The sequence below is a fragment of the Syngnathus floridae genome, chromosome 20 (genome assembly GCF_059516105.1).
Source record: "Syngnathus floridae isolate MCC-2025c chromosome 20, RoL_Sflo_1.0, whole genome shotgun sequence".
Lineage (NCBI taxonomy): Eukaryota > Metazoa > Chordata > Actinopteri > Syngnathiformes > Syngnathidae > Syngnathus > Syngnathus floridae.
Window position 1 is genome coordinate 6824056 of NC_142432.1, and position 18466 is coordinate 6842521.

At 47.5% G+C, this 18466-nt stretch overlaps 4 protein-coding genes across 7 annotated transcripts; 3 read left to right on the top strand and 1 right to left on the bottom strand.

The window, feature by feature from the left end:
• Positions 1-3: 3 nt before the first annotated feature.
• Positions 4-2235, top strand: LOC148381061 (epithelial-stromal interaction protein 1-like). Its single transcript, XM_088363310.1, has 4 exons — positions 4-742; positions 1062-1120; positions 1341-1424; positions 1563-2235. The coding sequence occupies exons 1-4, from the start codon at positions 450-452 to the stop codon at positions 1667-1669; spliced, it is 543 nt and encodes a 180-aa protein (XP_088219436.1). The 5' UTR covers positions 4-449; the 3' UTR covers positions 1670-2235.
• Positions 2236-2841: 606 nt separating this feature from the next.
• LOC148381062 (cullin-1) lies at positions 2842-10231 on the top strand. 3 transcript variants are annotated; one of them, XM_088363044.1, is made up of 24 exons: positions 2842-3012; positions 3774-3868; positions 4015-4097; positions 4699-5075; positions 5174-5348; positions 5427-5594; positions 5683-5733; positions 5805-5895; positions 6054-6217; positions 6287-6449; positions 6519-6649; positions 6728-6835; positions 6898-7004; positions 7116-7164; positions 7236-7367; positions 7439-7556; positions 7625-7701; positions 7774-7892; positions 7958-8063; positions 8169-8216; positions 8316-8398; positions 8472-8577; positions 9225-9338; positions 9415-10231. In XM_088363044.1, the coding sequence occupies exons 4-24, from the start codon at positions 4936-4938 to the stop codon at positions 9493-9495; spliced, it is 2331 nt and encodes a 776-aa protein (XP_088219170.1). In that variant the 5' UTR covers positions 2842-3012; positions 3774-3868; positions 4015-4097; positions 4699-4935; the 3' UTR covers positions 9496-10231. The 3 variants fall into 3 exon arrangements, with proteins under 3 accessions (XP_088219170.1, XP_088219169.1, XP_088219168.1); XM_088363043.1 differs by having other exon boundaries at positions 4015-4089; XM_088363042.1 differs by lacking the exon at positions 4015-4097.
• riok3 (RIO kinase 3 (yeast)) lies at positions 9921-14395 on the bottom strand. Its single transcript, XM_088363045.1, has 14 exons — positions 14115-14395; positions 13937-14033; positions 13487-13608; positions 13037-13179; positions 12784-12891; positions 12598-12707; positions 12385-12528; positions 12190-12317; positions 11938-12120; positions 11429-11588; positions 11275-11355; positions 11046-11135; positions 10859-10972; positions 9921-10786 (listed from the first exon to the last, which is right to left on the bottom strand). The coding sequence occupies exons 2-14, from the start codon at positions 13970-13972 to the stop codon at positions 10646-10648; spliced, it is 1560 nt and encodes a 519-aa protein (XP_088219171.1). The 5' UTR covers positions 13973-14033; positions 14115-14395; the 3' UTR covers positions 9921-10645.
• LOC148381064 (clavesin-1-like) lies at positions 13538-18327 on the top strand. Of its 2 annotated transcripts, none has more exons than XM_088363049.1 (10): positions 13538-13689; positions 14839-14915; positions 15310-15423; positions 15545-15644; positions 15719-15889; positions 15990-16108; positions 16322-16496; positions 16586-16696; positions 16810-17033; positions 17184-18327. In XM_088363049.1, the coding sequence occupies exons 3-10, from the start codon at positions 15383-15385 to the stop codon at positions 17260-17262; spliced, it is 1020 nt and encodes a 339-aa protein (XP_088219175.1). In that variant the 5' UTR covers positions 13538-13689; positions 14839-14915; positions 15310-15382; the 3' UTR covers positions 17263-18327. The 2 variants fall into 2 exon arrangements, with proteins under 2 accessions (XP_088219175.1, XP_088219176.1); XM_088363050.1 differs by lacking the exon at positions 13538-13689 and adding an exon at positions 13741-13759.
• The last annotated feature ends 139 nt before the right edge of the window (positions 18328-18466 follow it).

Genomic DNA, 18466 nt, shown 5'->3' on the forward strand with positions numbered 1-18466 from the left:
CTTCTGGTAACACAATAACCTCATAGAGAGTGATTGACGGCGTGTTAGATGAACTGAGCCCCAGCCACAGTGTCCCACGAAAGCAAAATATTTTTATTTTGAAGGTTTGAACTGGAAATGATGCTCAATCAATCACACTTTGTGATGGTATTTATGCGGTCGGAGCTCCATGGCAACCGGGACACTTTAGAGACACGGAGCTCAGGAAACACTTTGGAGCAGAAGATGTCCCCATCGGGAAGTTGTGACAGAAGTGAGGAACACGTCTTTATTCCATGACTGTCTGCCAACAACTCCGGCAGGATACAACAAAGACAGCATGACATCACTAAGAACAAACATATCGCCCAACCCCTAACTGGAGGCCTGCTGGGTGAGAGCCCTGGTCCTGAAGTCCGCCACACACAGACATTTGTGGACTGCAGCCAAAGAAGATCCCTTCAACAAAGATGATCAAGCACAAAGAGGTGGAGGGGAGGACCAAACCTGTCAAGCTCAAACCTGCTAAGCTACAAGTGGCCCCCGCGCGGCAAAACCGAGCGGCCAGCTGCCCTCGACTGGCGCAAAAGGGGGCTCACTCCCAAACGGCCTGCGAGCGCCCCAGCAGGTCCAGATCCACCGCGACCCGAGCGAGACTTGACTGGGCTCAGCAGGACACCGCCTGTGATGTAAAGTGTCTGGAGGACGGCGAGTGTGCAGGACGGCAGGGACGAGTCGGCGTTCAGAAGCTGGGAATTCACAGGTGAGGGAAAAATAAATGCGTAGGGGTTCAGTCTAGAAAATTGTCCTGCTTGTCCTATTCATGTGGGCATGACGGTCACATGTAAACCTTTGCCGTGTGCGTGCTGGTGCCATCTGTAGCTGTGTGCGAACGGCTGCTGTTGTGATCTTTGACTTGGACCGGACCAGACTATAATCTGGATCAAGCGCCCTGTCGGAAGATGTTAACCTCGTCACGTGGCCTGGCATCCTGGCATGACGGCTCCTCGTGAGCGACGGGGATCGTGTCCAGCATGGTTTAGTTGTCTTACTCCCATTCTTTTGCTCTTTGTTTCTTTCAGGTACAAGGCCTTCACCGTCATTCCCCCGAACCCCAAGAAGAGAAGAGACATCCAGAAAAGTAAGTCTACTTTTTCGAGCCTTGTCCACTAAACACTATCGTTTTCAGGCATGCCAAACTTGATGACATGTGAGGACTCAAGATTTCCTAAAAAAAAAAAAAGAAAAACCCCGTACCAAGATGTCAATTAGGTTCCTCCTTGTTGTTCCCCTGTTGAATGGTCTCTGGGTGAATTGAAATCGAATTGTTTGTATCCATGGTGGTGCGATTGGCTGAGCAGAGGCGGAGGCGGAGTTGGCGGCTTTGGAGGAGCTGAAGCTGAGGAGAGCCATGGCGTACGTCAACATCCAGCCGAGCACCGTTGGTGAGCCCCGAGCACGCCCCTTCACCTTTCTTACTATTTGCGCAAGTGCAAATATAAAGTGTTGGCCCCAGATCACACCAAGAAATTCAACAAAGGGGTTGTGTATGTGCGTGTGTGTGTGTGTGTGTGTATTGAAAGGGGGGTCTTTGACTCTGGAGGAAGTGCGAATGAAGCAGCAGCAGGAAATGATGCAGACCAAGAGGAAGCAGAAAGTGAAGCGTTGTGATGTGGCCAAGGCGTCCTGACAACAGTCCATCCCACCGGAGGGGACATTGACGTTTTCGTCCACAATTTCAACTTTTCTCCTGTTGACAACACGTGACCTTCATTGAAAGAAAAGAAAAAAAACTGTCTAAGATATGATATAGATATAACATTTACTTTGTGTTTTTTTTTTCCTTTTTCAAACATCACTCAGTCATCCTGTTTTTTGGAAGCTGAACTGTATTACAAAACAACATTTTCTGATATTAGGATGGTGGTAATTGTGATAATTGCAAAATTACCACAAACATATTCTGTTCTCATCCCAAACATTTAGCCAGCTATAGAACTCCCATGTCCAGGGCGTTATTTATATCCGAGTGTGCGGGTGTCCGATGCGTATTCTTAAAAACTACACGAGGAGCCATTCTTGTAGTCCCATCAGCACCCCATCCTGTGACGTAAATGCTGCGTTCATGAGCTACTCAGAGGAACAAGAGTTTCTCCATCCAACGTGGACAGTCAGGTATTTAAAAGACATTTTACATCGTATCGTTGCTGAATGGTTCTGCTGCAAATGGAAATTATATAATAAATCAGGTTGTAATAAATACTTTGTTTGCTTTTTTTTTTTTAAATGAAAATTGCATTAGGATCAACAAAATGTAAATGTGTGAATGATACTTGATTGATCCGGGGGTGGGGGGATTCAGTTGTCAGCAGTATGAAAAAATAACTAAATACATAAATAAATGGCTGAAATGTTGAATGTGGAATGGTTTGAAAAATGGTTTGAATAAATCAACAAATGTGGAAGAAGTAGGTAAATATGTCAAAATATCGCTTCAGTTTGGGAATTGTCATGCAAAGTTTTGGTAATTGGTGCATTATTGTTATGCGGAAAATAGTTCCGAACAAACTGTGAATGAGCTGACTTAATCACTTAGACGAACTTTTATTACGTTGAATGTCTTCTGTTCACTCCAAACTTTGTTATTGTGGAAAACTTTAACGTGTGGGATAGTGAGGAAAGTGGGCACTTGGGGAATGCTGTTGGAATGATTTGAATCTATGAACAAGTGTGGAAGGAATTGAACGGTAAAAACTGGTGGAATAATGATAATGACTGACAACTGAATGTTTACGAATACTGAAACGCAAAAGCCTGCCTGCTTTTTTTGGGTAGGACATATTTCCGAGCGTCCCTGAAAGCAGCATGAATCGGCGCTTGGCGAGTTGATCTTTGTGCGAAGCAAAGCGAGTTAGCACTTAGCAGCAGTTAGCCGCCGCACTCAGCATTAGCGGCGGCAGCAGCAACAGGGCACGGCCGCCGGGACCGCCACGAACCACGATTACGCACTGAGTTCCACTGCCTAGAAATATGGTAAAGTCAAATTTCGGAGTCTTTATTGTCCATTTCTCCCTCCTTGTGACAATTCCGCAAGCTGTAAGCTAGCCGGCTAATGCTAACGACTAGTGGTGTGTTTTCCTGACTCATTATTGGGAGGCTGGCTGCCATTTTAAAGATTAACACAAGCGCGTCAAACGACCCTTTTTCGCCCAACAACATTCAGACAAGCGGGCCCGATTGTGATGGAAGGGCTGCGCCAACACGAGTTGTGATACCGCTTTTACTCTAATCACGTCCTCGAAGCGAGCTCGTCCAAAGCTAACGCGGCTAATGGAGCTAGCCGACGAGCTAAGCGGCTAGCACGATGGCGTAGTAGGCTCCCACTGGAGAAGAAGCTCACTTGTCATGTCAGTTACTTATTCGTCTTGCGTCGTTTAAAATGTTTGACCTGTCAACCGATGAACAAGCTATTTCCTTCCTGACGGGAGTGAAAACTCCGCGACCGTGACAGGACACCTACAAGGAGATAATCGTTATCATCTGATTCCTAAGAACTATCTCGCTTACTTGCTCCAATTTTGATCTACTTTCGGGTTTTACTGGAGCGTCTTTGGGGGAAACAACTAACTTGCATCGTTTTCAGTTGACATGATGTCAGAATTGATCAGTGAAACTTGATAGCTTTCAGTGTCTTAAAATAAATGACACCATCATGGATGTGTTGGATGGGTTTTGCATTTCACACAGTGAGATGGATATTGTTTGTTGTTGAAAAATTTATTCATATATTCTAGGTTTGGTGTGGGACTGATGGCTGCGTCTGATCCAAGAGCGACACCTCAAACATTAGAAGAGATTTGAAGCATTCTGGTTAGTCAAGTTTCACATGGTAAGAAGTGTCACTATCTCCACATGCTCCCATATCACATCATAGAATACTTTTGATGATAAGACAAAATGTTTTAGGTTAATCATTTTGATGTTTACATTTAGACTGTGTGTGTGATTGTCTTTTATTTTCTGTCACTTTCACAGTAAACTTCACCACGGAGTGACAACTAATCAAATTGAAGCAAGCACGCTTAGCCTCTTTTTGGGAGGAAAGAGCGAGTGAGTGAGTGAGTGAGTGAGCGAGTCGATGTTATTTAATACTCTCCCATTTCTTGACGGAAATTGATTCAGAACCGGTGCCAAGGAATTCTTTTTAAAACAAATGCTCTTAAAAGTTAACATATTGCGCGAAGAGTCAAACAATTTGAAAACAAAGTGTATCATTGATTTTCCAATCTTTGTTGGTGAGTCACTCCCTGGTCTGGTAGCTTCCCTTGTTGCCGTGGTAACGGCTGTAGCTTCCCTGGCTTGTCCTCCCCAGTAGATGCTGGTCCACATACACGATCTGGACGGATCGAGTAGCGCCAAAAGGAAGTGGCGTTGACGCGGGGTTTTATGGACTTATTCGATATTAGCTGAGTGGCGAGAACATGTGTAGTCGATCGCGTAACTCAGGTGTCCTCCGCACCCGCCGGCACCGATGTTTTTTAAAGTCGTCCTTGGAATTTCTTCTGTGACTTCCTACTTAACACCCTGTGCGGATGGAAGGACTTTTTTTTTTTTATTTAATGCATCTTCTTGGAAATGTTTGCAACCAATGCACAAATTTAATTCAAAGCGCATTGGCCTACCCCAAAAGTGCCCTAAGTTGACAGTTTTTCTTGGCAGGTGATCTGGTGACAAACGCAAAAGCTGTGCGCTGAAGGAGGGGCACACATCGCCACTTGCCCGTGCGCAGCAGGAGCGCAGCAGGAGCGCAGCCCCGCCCATCTCGTCACCAGTGCCCCAACCCCAACCCCCACAATGGAGTGCGCACACTGAGAGCCCCACATCGCCCCGTCCGCATCGTCGCAGGAGAGCGGCAGCAGCGCCAGGGAAGCGTCGGCAGGAGTCGCCGCCGCCGCCATGTCGTCCAACCGGACCCAAAACCCGCACGGCCTCAAGCAGATCGGCCTGGACCAGATCTGGGATGACCTGCGGGCCGGCATCCAGCAGGTCTACACCAGGCAGAGCATGGCTAAGTCCAGATACATGGAACTGTACACGTATCCACAAGCCAGCAGGCCTCCTTGTTCTCTCTCGTTCTCCTTTTATTCTAGATCTCTTTTTTCCCTCTTGGCCTTTCCTTAACCTCTCCCGACAGGCACGTATACAACTACTGCACCAGCGTGCACCAGTCCAATCAGGGCAGGGGCTCAGCGCCCCCCAGCAAGCCCTCCAAAAAATCCTCCACTCCGGGCGGAGCCCAGTTTGTCGGCCTGGAGCTCTACAAGAGGCTCAAGGAGTTCTTAAAGAACTACCTGACCAGCCTGCTCAAGGTGAGTCGGCGCCGCCTCTCCGCACTCGCCCGCCTTGGACAACGCCGGCAACTTGCCTCTCTTCTTGTGACGCGGCAGGACGGAGAAGACCTCATGGACGAGTGCGTGCTCAAGTTCTACACTCAGCAGTGGGAGGATTACCGCTTCTCCAGTAAAGTACTCAACGGGATCTGCGCCTACCTCAACCGCCACTGGGTTCGACGGGAGTGCGACGAGGGACGCAAGGGCATCTACGAGATCTACTCGGTCAGAAGGAGTTTTTTTGTGGCTGGCTTGGTGTTCCTCTTCCTCTTTGTCGCCCGCCGTTCACGTCAACTGTTGTTGTTCCTCGTAGCTGGCCCTGGTCACCTGGAGAGAGTGCTTGTTCCGACCCCTCAATAAACAGGTGTGTGCGCGCGCTGTCGCTTTGAGATTTGCTCACTTCTGCCGTGTTCTGACTCAAAATGTGTGCGGCAGGTCACAAACGCCGTGCTCAAGCTCATCGAGCGCGAGAGAAACGGCGAGACCATCAACACTCGCCTCATCAGTGGCGTCGTCCAGTCATACGGTGGGTCGCATTGTGCCGCCGCCAACTCCCCTCATAAGTTAAAGGTCACATTTTTAAGAGTAGTTTGAATAACATTCCAAACACACAAAAAAATTGTCAGTATTTTCTACCAAAATATCGTTTCATTGCTTTGGACATGAACGTGAAATGTGAAACAGTTGAGCTGGGCCTGAACGAGGAGGACGCCTTCGCCAAAGGCCCTACGCTGTCCGTCTATAAGGAATACTTTGAGTGCCAGTTCCTGACGGACACGGAACGTTTCTACACGCGTGAGAGCACCGAGTTCCTCCAGCAGAACCCTGTCACAGAGTACATGAAGAAGGTACGCACGCACTTTTGGCGGCGGCAACGGCACCAATGCCAATGACATCACCAACGCGTTGGACGGCAGGCGGAGGCCCGGCTGCTGGAGGAGCAGCGGCGCGTGCAGGTTTACCTTCACGAGTCCACGCAGGACGAGCTGGCCAGGAAGTGCGAGCAGGTCCTCATCGAGAAGCACTTGGAAATCTTTCACACGGAGTTCCAGAATCTTCTGGATGCTGACAAGAATGAAGGTAAGCTGAAGTTTGAATTTTTTTAAATTTATTTATTTTTAAATGTTTATTCTCCGTGTGTGTGTTCAGACCTGGGGCGCATGTACAACCTGGTGTCTCGCATCACGGACGGCCTGGGAGAGCTGAAGAAGCTTCTGGAAACTCATATCCACAACCAGGGCCTGGCCGCCATCGAGAAGTGTGGCGAGGCGGCGCTCAACGTACGGCAGCAGGCACACGTCTGTCAACCGCGCAGCAAGCGGATTCTCGCCTCACTTTGTGGTGTGTGTGTTTTTCAGGACCCCAAAGTGTACGTGCAGACCACGCTGGACGTGCACAAGAAGTACAACGCCTTGGTCATGTCGGCCTTCAACAACGACGCCGGCTTCGTGGCGGCGTTGGACAAGGTCAGTGCCGGGTAGATGCTTGAATGGACCGGTCGCCTCGTGACGCTTTTTGCTCCTCTCAGGCGTGCGGCCGCTTCATCAACAATAACGCCGTCACCAGGATGGCGCAGTCGTCCAGCAAGTCGCCCGAGCTGCTCGCGAGATATTGTGACTCGCTGCTCAAGAAGAGGTCAGCACGCGTCACCTTTTTTTTTTTTTTTTTTTTTTTTTTTTTTACATTTTCCCGTGATTGATTATTTTCTCTGCATGGTTTTCTTTCCAACCTGTTGACGCTCCTCAGCTCAAAGAACCCCGAGGAGGCAGAGCTGGAGGACACGCTGAACCAAGTGGTAAGGCCGCCATGACGCCGTGCCGTTTGCCGGCCTTTGCAAAGACGCGTCCGTCTCGTCCTGTCTTCCAGATGGTGGTCTTCAAGTACATTGAGGACAAGGATGTCTTCCAGAAGTTCTACGCCAAGATGCTGGCCAAGCGTTTGGTCCACCAGAACAGCGCCAGCGACGACGCCGAGGCCAGCATGATCTCCAAACTTAAGGTGGCGCCCGTGTCGTCTTCCTCGTCCTTTTCTCCTTCCTCCTCCTCATTGTGGTCTTTGTGCTTTTGCAGCAAGCGTGCGGCTTTGAGTACACATCTAAACTTCAGAGGATGTTCCAAGACATCGGCGTCAGCAAGGACCTCAATGAGCAGTTCAAGAAACACCTCACCAACTCGGAACCACTTGATTGTCAGTAGCACGCACGCTCGCACACTCACGAACACACTCACAACGCTCATGTGTTGTTGTGTTTTCAGTGGACTTCAGTATTCAAGTTCTGAGTTCTGGCTCGTGGCCTTTCCAGCAGTCGTGTACCTTTGCGCTCCCCTCCGAGGTGGCAAGCAAGCACACGTGCATGAGGTGAGTGGCCCTCTGACTTCCTGACTGACGCGTGTCTTCCTTCAAGCTGGAGAGAAGCTACCAGCGCTTCACAGCGTTCTACGCCAGCAGACACAGCGGCAGGAAGTTGACGTGGCTCTACCACCTGTCCAAAGGCGAGCTGGTGGCCAACTGCTTTAAGAACAGGTACAACTCCCGCCCCCACCTCCGCCGTCCCGGCAAGCCAGTCATTGTGTCTTGCTGTGTTCTAGGTACACGCTGCAGGCCTCCACCTTCCAGATGGCCATCCTGCTGCAGTACAACACGGAGGACAGCTACAGCGTGCAGCAGCTCTCTGACAGCACACAGATCAAAACGGTGCCGGCAAGCCTCAGCAAAGCAAAATGTCTTCTGTGGCCACCATTGTCATGTCATCTGCCCGCTGCAAATGTTTCAAGGCTCGCTCTTCCTCCTCTGTTTCAGGACATCCTCATTCAAGTTCTGCAGATATTGCTGAAGTCCAAACTGCTGGTGAGTTGAGTCCAGCCAGCGGTCCGGTCCACACCCCACGCGCGAGTGCTCGTCACACACCCTCGCCTGCGTCCGTCAATACCTTTGTCCATCCGCCAGGTCCTGGAGGACGAGAACGCCAATGTGGACGAGGTGGACTTCAAACCTGACACAGTCATCAAGCTCTTCCTGGGATACAAAAAGTCAGACTACTTCCTGCTCATCTTTCTGCCAACACTTGGTTGTAATTGTGTGTTTCTGTGTGTTTGTGTGTAGCAAAAAGTTGCGTGTCAACATCAACGTACCCATGAAGACAGAGCAGAAGCAAGAGCAGGAGACCACGCACAAGAACATCGAAGAGGACCGCAAGCTCCTCATTCAGGTCTCTCGCTCTCTCTCTCTCTTGCTCAGTCATACTCTCTCTCCCTTTTTCTTTCTTTCTTTCACTCACTCACTCACTCACTCACTCACTCACTCACTCACTCACTCACTCACTCACTCACTCACTCACTCACTCACTCACTCAATCTCTCGCACACTCACTCACTCACTCACTCACTCACTCACTCACTCACTCACTCACTCACTCACTCACTCACTCACTCACTCACTCACTCAATCTCTCGCACACTTGCAATCTCTCGCGCATTCGCACTCACTCGCACATTCGCACTCACTCACTCACTCACTCACTCACTCACTCACTCACTCACTCACTCACTCACTCACTCACTCACTCACTCACTCACTCACTCACTCGCACATTCGCGCTCACTCACTCACTCACTCACTCACTCACTCACTCACTCACTCACTCACTCACTCGCACACTCGCACATTCGCGCTCACTCACTCACTCACTCACTCACTCACTCACTCACTCACTCGCACACTCGCACATTCGCGCTCACTCACTCACTCACTCACTCACTCACTCACCCTAAAAAGTTTTTTTATTTTGGTGTGTGTTTGTGTGTATGTGTGTGTTTCAGCTTTTGCAATCAAATTGTGTCTGTTTGTGCGTGTTAGGCTGCCATCGTGCGTATCATGAAGATGCGCAAGGTGTTGAAGCATCAGCAGCTGCTGGCCGAGGTCCTCAACCAGCTGTCATCTCGCTTCAAACCTCGCGTGCCCGTCATCAAGGTGCCGGATGCCTGCATGGCTTCCTGCCAGTGGTAAATATTCAAAGCGCTGACAGCCGTCTCCCCCTTGTGGACAGAAATGTATCGACATCCTGATCGAGAAGGAGTACTTGGAGCGAGTGGACGGCGAGAAGGACACGTACAGCTACCTGGCATGAGACTCCCCCAACACACACACACACGCCCGCCCCCCCCCCACATTGCCTCAGTTTTATTTTTTGTGTGTTCTTGTTTTTCTTCTGTGAGTAACAAAGTGTGGCTCATGATGTGTGGCGAATCGTTGCGCGTGCGTACGTGCGTGTGTGTGCCACACCAGAGCTGCTGAGCATCTGCCTGCCGACTGGAGGCTGAACTCTGGGCTCTCCTGCCTGTCATGAAGGAACTAAACACATGACCCCCCCCCAAGCCCCCCCACCACCACCTGCGCACGTTGTAAATAGGCCCAGAGTTTAAGAGGAAGAATGCCTCGTTCTCATGGCAAGCATTCAGCCAATCCGAGAGCCATATCCAAAGGTTTCTGCATGTTCCAGCTTCTCTCGCGCAGGACGTTTGTATAGTGTGCTTCATTTTCTAAATGTGTGAGAAATAAACGACTCAAAGGTTTCGTAAGCATGTTCCAACTTTGTATTGGTGCTGCTGCCCACTGCAAGTCGACACTGAAGCCCCACCCTGAGGTCATAACACTACTAAGAAACCTTAATCCAATATTAAAATTGTACTTTTAAACCCTATAATTGTTTAATTAGGCTTGTTTTATTTTTAAAAAAATGACCATCTACGTTAATGTTTTTTTTCATGAAAAATGAATAGGTCTTTTTATGTAAGAAAAATGTATAGTAAGGCTTTTTTTCTGTAAAGAAATGACCACATATAAAGGTTTTTGGGTGGGTGCTATTCTGATTTAATTTGTGTTCATCCTTTAATTTTTCATTTTTGAGGACAAGGCAAGAAGTTGGCATGCCTGCCAGTAAAATTGATAACCAAAGACAGGAGTGACAAATGAAACAAGAGCACTAATTTCATTCGTCCCACAGACAACTGTGTGTATTTCTTCCATACACACTTTGTCTTCATCCTCACCCTCAAACAAAACACACAGCAGCCCCCAAATGCACATCACACAACCAAGTGTGAAGAAGACAAGATGAACTTCCTCAGCGCAGGGTGTCAAAGTAAGCAGCATCCAGACAAAGGTCCGGTGGGGGCCGTCTGTGGGCGGAGCCATTTTTCTGTCACATCGTCGTCATTGTGGCGGCGAGAAGTAGCGAAGGGGGACCCGCAAGGGCCATTTAACGGACGAACACTGAACTAGTCGTCCACGTCCGTCCGTAAAGGAGGGTCGGCCTCTTGTTTTTCTTCCTCTTCTTCGTCATCTGTGGACGCCAGAGCAAACGTTTTCTTTCCTCGCCGCTGCACGTGGTCCTCATTCCTCTTCTCCAATGCTACAATCTGAAACACAACAAAGCAGGACCACATTTTCTCAGAGAATTGCGAGAGTGCGTGAAAATGGGTGCACGTTACCTCAGCAACAAACTCTGCCTCGTTCTCCGCACCAATGGGAATGTCAAGTCCTGACACGGCGTTGAAAAGCTCGAAGATGCTGAGCGCCTCGCTCACTCCTCGCTTTTGGAAGAACTACACAAACGCGCGTACAAAAAGTCACGTGTGTGTGTGTCACACAGAAACAATAGTGCATGTGTATTGTTACCGTGGAAACGTTCCTGCAGTCTCGGAAGAGGAACTCCAGGCCGTGAGGGTGCGTGGGCTCCACCGACTGACTGACGTCGATCAACCACACCTGCAACAAACATGGCAAAGGTTTAGGGAGAAAGGGAAGAAAAATAAACGACAACATTAACAAGATAACTAAGAAAAAATAATAGACAAAATTGAAATAAGGGGAAAAAAAAGGACAAAGGGAAGAAAACCAAAGTTACCTTTCCTTGATGCCACAACATGTTGTATTCGCTGAGGTCAGCATGGATCAGATGACACTCCTTATACAGCTTCTGCATCATCTACACACACAAGCCTCAACATTACAAGAGTGTGTGTCCACATGTATGTTAGTGTGTGTGCATGGATACATACTTCTAAGACCTGGTGGAAGGCCTTCTTCATGTCGTCAGAGCTTAACATCACATCCTTGAGCTTGGGCGCAGGGACGTGATCTTGTCCAATGAATGACATCACCAGGATATGTTTGCGCAACACCACCACGTCCGGACAAGGAATCTCCGCCTTCCTCATCCTGGCAAACCAAAATTCATGTGTTTTGTGTATTATTCCTCACATTTAAAAAAAATCAATCAATCAATCAGTACTTACAAAAAACACAAGAATATGAGGGGGGAGGGAAAAAACATTTTCAATACTTACAAAAAACGCAAGAATATGAGAAAAACTCGGAACTTGCAATTTGAGAGTGTTTGTCACATGACTGTACATGGGATACATGAAAACGCTTATTCAAAAAGGCTGCCCCCTGGTGGCCGTTTTGTGCTACTCGACTTTAGACTGATTAAGGAAGACTTTTTTGAGATGCTAAATTTGTTATGTCAAATTATCTGAATACTTTGATATCGGAAATTGGAAACGACCTGCTGAGGTTGTGCATCTCCTTCTCGGCCCACAAGCGAATAATCTTGCGAGGGTTGAGTTTGGTGAAGCGGTCGATGAAGCGGTAGTCGTCTTTGATGTAACGGTCTCGGTTCTTGAACTCGTTCAAGGTGGTCTTGAACACCTTCAGGACCACCTCGTCCGGGACAGGCTGCTCCTCCAGGCTACGCATGCACAAACGCGCACAAATGTTCAACATGTACAAGGAGGGAGCGCACGCAAAGGCGTCTCACCTTCCTCCGTTGGCGTGGAAGACCACCGACTCCTTCCCGGTGCTGATGCAGCCGTTGATGCTCTCCAGCACGCCGGCGTTGACCATCTTGTACATCAGCAGACGAGTGCGGGGATCCACCGCTTGCTCCTGAACCGTGAGGCGGAGCCGTTCAGACGCAACACAAACGGTGGTCGGTTTGTGGCGGGGGACTCACGGCCGTGGAGTGTTCTTTCTTTTCGTGCAGCTTGGCACTCCGGCGCTGCTCGCTAACGCAGTGCTGCTTCAGGGAGTTGAACACCTGGTTGGATAATTTCAGGTCCATGCCCAGACCGTCACCCACTTGCACCCCAGGAGCAAACTGGACACACGCAACAATCCATCTGTTTTGTTTGTTTGGTGTGTGTTATGTAAACGAACCGTGTCATACGTTGTCCATGCGTGCCGTGTTCTTCCTGCCACACGTCACCGCATCGTGTTTGGTCGTGATGTTTTTGCCTTTCCCGGCAAAACCTCTCCTGGGTGCGGTCTGAGGCTTGGCTGGCAAAAAACAAAATCAAACATAGTGTGCATAATGTACACTCGAGAGGTATCCGTAGCATTGCAGTGGTGCTACCTGCCCTGTAGGGGTCATCCCTGGTGTCCTGCCAGTCCACCTCATCCTCAGAACTGTCGCTGTCCTCGTAAGGATGAACCTTGCGGTAATTCTCGAAGGAGATGGAGACTACACAAACACACACAATTGACCAGTTTAACTAAATTGTTGAACCACTTTTCCTGTGCAAGCTCCATATGAATTGCTTGTGCTGGAACCAATCAAGTTGGCTTTATCCAAACTGGAATGTTTGCTGCTAAGTGGCCACCGCTACCTTTGCTGTCTCCGTTGAACTTCCTCTCCTCTCGACGCAGCTGGTCATCAAACTCTCGGTCATACTGCATCTGAAGCATCTGAGCCAGCATCAGGTCACTGGTTGTTTCGGCAGAGTCGTCGCTCAGCCAAACACCTGATGAGCTGAACAAATACCATGTTATTTTGGACAGCAAGCCGCCGCCATTGCGATTCATCTCCTGCTGTAACCTTTTTGACCAGCAGAGGGCAGTATAAGACAGACTGACAAAGACCGTCTCTTAACTAGGTACTGTCGTATTGTCTGTCTCTATCTATGGCTACCATGTTTGGATTGAAACTATTTCTTAATATAGCACTGAAACACAGACGCTATTTGGCTTTATCATCAAGAAGCTAATCATTGTAGCATGTCCAGTGGTATTGATCAAGAACGTATGACGTGTGTAACGTATGCTACTTGCCAACTCACTCTGTGAGGCAGCCAAAGTTGTGATTTTCTTCTTCCAGCTGTCTGGCCAGCTGCTCGCTCATCACATCCGCCAGCGAGGAGCCCGACACGGCCGGCACTGTCGCCGTCATGCCCCACGGGCTCTGCAAGATAACACAGATCCGCACTTTTACGTTGGAAAGACGACCAGTTCTATGCTCTTTGCCAGTCAGGGAAAAGGCTGAGTAAGGTCAACCTTAGCCTCTGTTGACGTATGCTCCAGCCAAATCAAGATACACCGGCAAAATGTCAAAGGTGGACAAAAAAAGTGTCGAAGACGTCGTACAGTAACCAAGCGTTAAAAATAAGGGTGACGTAATCGGTGGAGGCCATACTGACAACAATTTGTTGGTTCACATTAGTTTCCTTTTAAAAAGCTAACTGGCTATCCGACAGCTCACCTAAAACTATAAATTCCAAACACAGGCTTACCTTAGGTTTGTGAGCAGTGACTCCACTTTGATCCATGATTTGATGTGCGGTTCGATTGAAGGTGGCTAACTGCGAAGCTAAGTGGATAACCGCGAAGCTAGGTGGGCCAACAAAAAGTGAAATTAACACAACAAAAGAACCAAGCAATCTGTAATAAATGTGTTGTTTATGTACTTACCGAAATAAACAAATCAAATCAAAGCAGTCGTGACAAGTAAACGAAAGTTTTGGAAAACACCGTGAGACGCTTAAAAGACGACTTGCTGGTGTCGCTGATGGCGTAGGGATACACTTGCCTGTCTTGTGTGCCGACACTGTGAGTTCAATTACCGCGTATGACGGTGTGAATGTGTGTGATTAAAAAAAAGACGACTTGTAATAAGTTGACTAAATGGTTGGTAAATGACCTAGCCACCAATGTGCTGCGAATTAAAAGAACCTTTGAGCAACCGGAAATGCGTCACCGTCATTATAAACTTCCAATCGATGACGTCAGTAAACCGATTGAATTTGTGCAAAAAAAGAGTACAGTGTACTATACAGAAACCTTCCAAATAAATTTCAATTAGGCATCTAGACTAAGGATAGATTGATAATCAATAGCTATATCGATAGCTAGACAGGCTGACGTTGAATTTTAAGTTTTCATCAACGGAGGACTTTCTTGTGAAAGTGTATACCGGAAGTGTTATGTCGCGAAAGAATAGGACGCTAAATTAGAGCATCCTGATCCTGACGTTTTCTCCGCACATTTTTTCTCCCTCATCGAACGTTCACATGTCAGCGGGGACGTGGGAAATTAACATTTAATCTTTGTTTATTTTTCGTTTTTTTGTTTTTGTCTTCTTGGATTCTCCCCACGTTTATTCCCTCTTCTTGTTGTTTTGTGTGATGGCCGACAGCGTCCTCAGCATCAGGACCAGCTTAGAAGGGCCGGAGGCGCTCAGACCAACGACACACAACACACCTAATTCTATCAGTAATATTTTATGTTTATATTCATCAATATCATTTACTCACACTTACTATAATATATACAAAATATTATGTATGTATGTATGTATGTATGTATGTATGTATGTATGTATGTATGTATGTATGTATGTATGTATGTATGTATATATATATATATATATATATATATATATAAATAAATATATATATATATATATATATATATATATATATATATATATATATATATATATATATATATATATATATATATATATATATATACGTATATGCGCAAGGTTAGATGTTTTTTGCATCATATGTTGGAGCTTAGCTGTAAGTTATGACCAGCATACAGCACGAGTATTATAGTATTGATATATAATGTAAAATATAATATTGTTTTGTCTGTTTGTCAGAACCAGCAGACCAAGCTGTCTTAACTGACCTTTGAACCTGCAACAGACATCACTAGTGGCCCATGATGTGAAAATGTTCGCCGCCATGACAGCACGCCACAGGAGGGATGCACCGTAAGCAGCATCGGAACCATTGTGGATGACATCACCCGTGGCGGCTGATTTGATTGGTTGAGCAGTCAGATGAGGCGTGTGTGCTGACAGTGAGCTCTCGTTAACACCAAAACGCTGACAGGATGTCGCAGCTCCTGGCGAGCCTCAGCGCCGACGTCACCGAGAAGGCTCGGCTTGAGCTCAACGAAAACCCCAACACCCTACACCAGAACATACAACAGGTACTGGTGACCACTCCCTTATTTGTCCCTATGTGCTCTGACATTTGACCCTTGCGTGTTTTCACCATGGCAAGGTGCGTGACATGATCGTGACTCGTCCAGACATCGGCTTCTTGCGTACAGACGACGACTTCATCCTTCGCTTCCTCCGAGCGCGCAAGTTTGACCCGGTGGAGACATTCCGCCTGCTAGCGCAATACTTTCAGTTCCGACAGCAGAACCTCGATATGTTCCAGAGCTTCAAGGTCCACGCACACACCTTTTCCAAACGGGATGCTGTTTTGTCTCCAAAATAACAAGGTGGTCATGAAAATGAAGTGTAATCTGTGTGTGTGTGTGTGTCAGGTGGACGACCCCGGCATCAAGCGAGCGTTGATGGACGGCTTCCCAGGCGTTCTGGAGAACCCGGACCAACACGGCCGAAAGATCCTCATCCTTTTTGCCTCCAACTGGGACCAGAGCAGGTCAACGCATCGTCATGGCAACACATTCACATTCTTGAACCTTAAAAAACAGACAAACTTATCATTAGCTTATTATTTAAATTTATATACACATTGTAATATTTCAAAATTATTTCATCAAGTTTGTTGAGGACAAAGATTGTCCTAGTTCACTCTTGATCAGGACTTGAAGGATGTGGACTCAATGGCGGTCCGGGCTTTGCATTTGTCCAGGAACTCGTTCACAGACATCTTGCGGGCCATCCTTCTCTCGCTGGAGGTTCTGATTGAGAAGCCCGAGCTGCAAATCAACGGCTTTGTGCTCATCATTGACTGGAGCAACTTTTCCTTCAAGCAGGCCTCCAAACTCACGCCCAACATCCTCAAGCTAGCCATCGAAGGCCTGCAGGTCAGACGCCGAGTGCTCCTTTGTTGAGACAAAAGTAGACCTGATTGACTTTTTTTACAATTTCCAACAAAATGTGCCATTTTCCTCAGGATAGCTTCCCGGCCCGTTTCGGAGGGATCCATTTTGTCAACCAGCCGTGGTACATTTACGCCATGTTCACCATCATCAAGCCTTTCCTCAAAGACAAAACCAGGAAACGGGTGAATGCAAACGCCCCCTTCTCTTTCTCTTTCTTCTCTGCTTGCCATTCATCTCGCTAGCTAGCTAGATAGCTGTCCATATATGTAATCTTCTGTGGTATTCTATGGCACAGATTTTTCTCCACGGAAACAACCTGAACTCACTCCATCAGCTCATTCAGCCTGAGTGTCTGCCGTCTGAGTTCGGGGGTACGCTTCCGCCCTACGACATGGGTATGTGGGCGCGCACCCTGCTGGGTCCTGACTATATGGACGAAACCGAGTACACACTCACCTACGACGCCCTGCACGTTCGAGAGAACTGCGGGGGAGGTGCGGACAAGGAGCTCATGAAGAGGTGAGGGCACTCCATGCAACGACTCACCCTTTTATTGCCTCCTTGTATCAAGGAACTATGTTAACGTGAGGAGTTTTTTTTTGACCAAAGTAGTGTTTTACCGCCATCTGATGCTGGACCTGACTACAATGTGATGTTTATGTGCTTCAGGTCTCAGTCGGTAGTCAATCCCGCCACGCTGCGACAGACGGACAGAGACACCAGCACTCCGCTATTGGCCCTGGACTGAACACACACACGTGCGCACACTCACACACACTCACGCACGCACTTACACGCAATTGCTGGATTTTGACTTGTGTTGTTTTGTCCCGTCCAGCTGAACTTTGACTTCCTGTTTCTGAGCCCAAATGTGTGTTTATGCTGCACACATACGCAAACACACACAAACACTAACGCGCACACACGCTTTCATGTTTGTGTGTCCCCCCGCTGGAAACGCAGGAAAGGTCGTCATGACTTTAGCGAATGTTTGCTCACCGCCATCTTCATCATCATCATCTTGTTCATCGGTGGCAATGACGCACTGACATTCATTCATTCAATCGATCGTGGTGATTGTAGTTCAGTGTTCCCAACCTTCATTGAGCCAAGGTACATATTTGATTTGATTTGAAAACAAATATAAAAAAAATAAAATAAGCATACATAGTTATCGGCGAGTAATCGAGTCATCGTTTTAGTCCCATGGTCTTTTTTGTAAAAATGCCGATATAGTCATTAGGGAGTCGGGAATGAACGTTGGGAATCTTTGTAGATGATCAGAGCGTTAGCACTCTTGTTAGCGTCGCCCGCTCAATTGCTTGGATTAGCCATGTCACTCAGAAGACTTGATGGAAAGAAACAGGGAGCTTCTTGTCCAAGTATGAACTAAAGCGTCATGATTGTCGTCGCTGAGGAAACTCGCTATCGCAATGGTTGCTCGCGTTTATCGCCAAATATGAATGAAAACACTTTGGGTCAAGCTTTCCAATCAAGATAATGTCGCTCGCGTAGAACAACCGAGCGCTACGTGCATGTCGATTAGAAAGACAAAGTGCTCCCACCTTTCATGCTTTGAAGTATTGTGCTCTCAACACACACACCGAATGCCAAAATGTCACTAAAGAGAAAGATTGTTTTTATTGAATTTGAAAGTATTTAAAGATTGTATCGATCATGTATTGCCGCGCTGCAAAAAAAGACTTTTCGTCGGATGAAAAGCTTTTTGCAGTGCCACTCGACATCAGGGCTACACTCATTTCTTCTCATGTATTTACTGCAGAATGTAAACTAGTAAACATTTACACCTCCACGTGTGCTGCTTTCTTTCTTTTTTTTTTTTTTTTTAAATCAAAATACCATAGCAGAATGTGGACATTCAGACAGCAGTGCAGAGCAAACAGGCACGTCTGACTCTTAAAATGCACAGACGGGAAATAGTGATTTTAATG

Bases quoted from the DNA above. Each gene is read 5' to 3' on its own strand.
- LOC148381064 (XM_088363049.1), top strand. From the start codon at position 15,383: ATGTTCGCCGCCATGACAGCACGCCACAGGAGGGATGCACC. The intron at 15,890-15,989 runs GTCCACGCACAC...TGTGTGTGTCAG, and splicing joins ATATGTTCCAGAGCTTCAAG to GTGGACGACCCCGGCATCAA. The intron at 16,697-16,809 runs GTGAATGCAAAC...TCTATGGCACAG, and splicing joins AAGACAAAACCAGGAAACGG to ATTTTTCTCCACGGAAACAA.
- LOC148381062 (XM_088363044.1), top strand. From the start codon at position 4,936: ATGTCGTCCAACCGGACCCAAAACCCGCACGGCCTCAAGCAGATCGGC. The intron at 7,005-7,115 runs GTCAGCACGCGT...GACGCTCCTCAG, and splicing joins GACTCGCTGCTCAAGAAGAG to CTCAAAGAACCCCGAGGAGG. The intron at 7,368-7,438 runs GTGGCGCCCGTG...GTGCTTTTGCAG, and splicing joins GCATGATCTCCAAACTTAAG to CAAGCGTGCGGCTTTGAGTA.
- riok3 (XM_088363045.1), bottom strand. From the start codon at position 13,972: ATGGATCAAAGTGGAGTCACTGCTCACAAACCTAAG. The intron at 12,708-12,783 runs GTAGCACCACTG...GTTTTTTGCCAG, and splicing joins GGATGACCCCTACAGGGCAG to CCAAGCCTCAGACCGCACCC. The intron at 12,121-12,189 runs GTGAGACGCCTT...GTGCATGCGTAG, and splicing joins TTCCACGCCAACGGAGGAAG to CCTGGAGGAGCAGCCTGTCC.
- LOC148381061 (XM_088363310.1), top strand. From the start codon at position 450: ATGATCAAGCACAAAGAGGTGGAGGGGAGGACCAAACCTGTCAAGCTC. The intron at 1,121-1,340 runs GTAAGTCTACTT...TTGGCTGAGCAG, and splicing joins GAGAAGAGACATCCAGAAAA to AGGCGGAGGCGGAGTTGGCG. The intron at 1,425-1,562 runs GTGAGCCCCGAG...GTGTATTGAAAG, and splicing joins CATCCAGCCGAGCACCGTTG to GGGGGTCTTTGACTCTGGAG.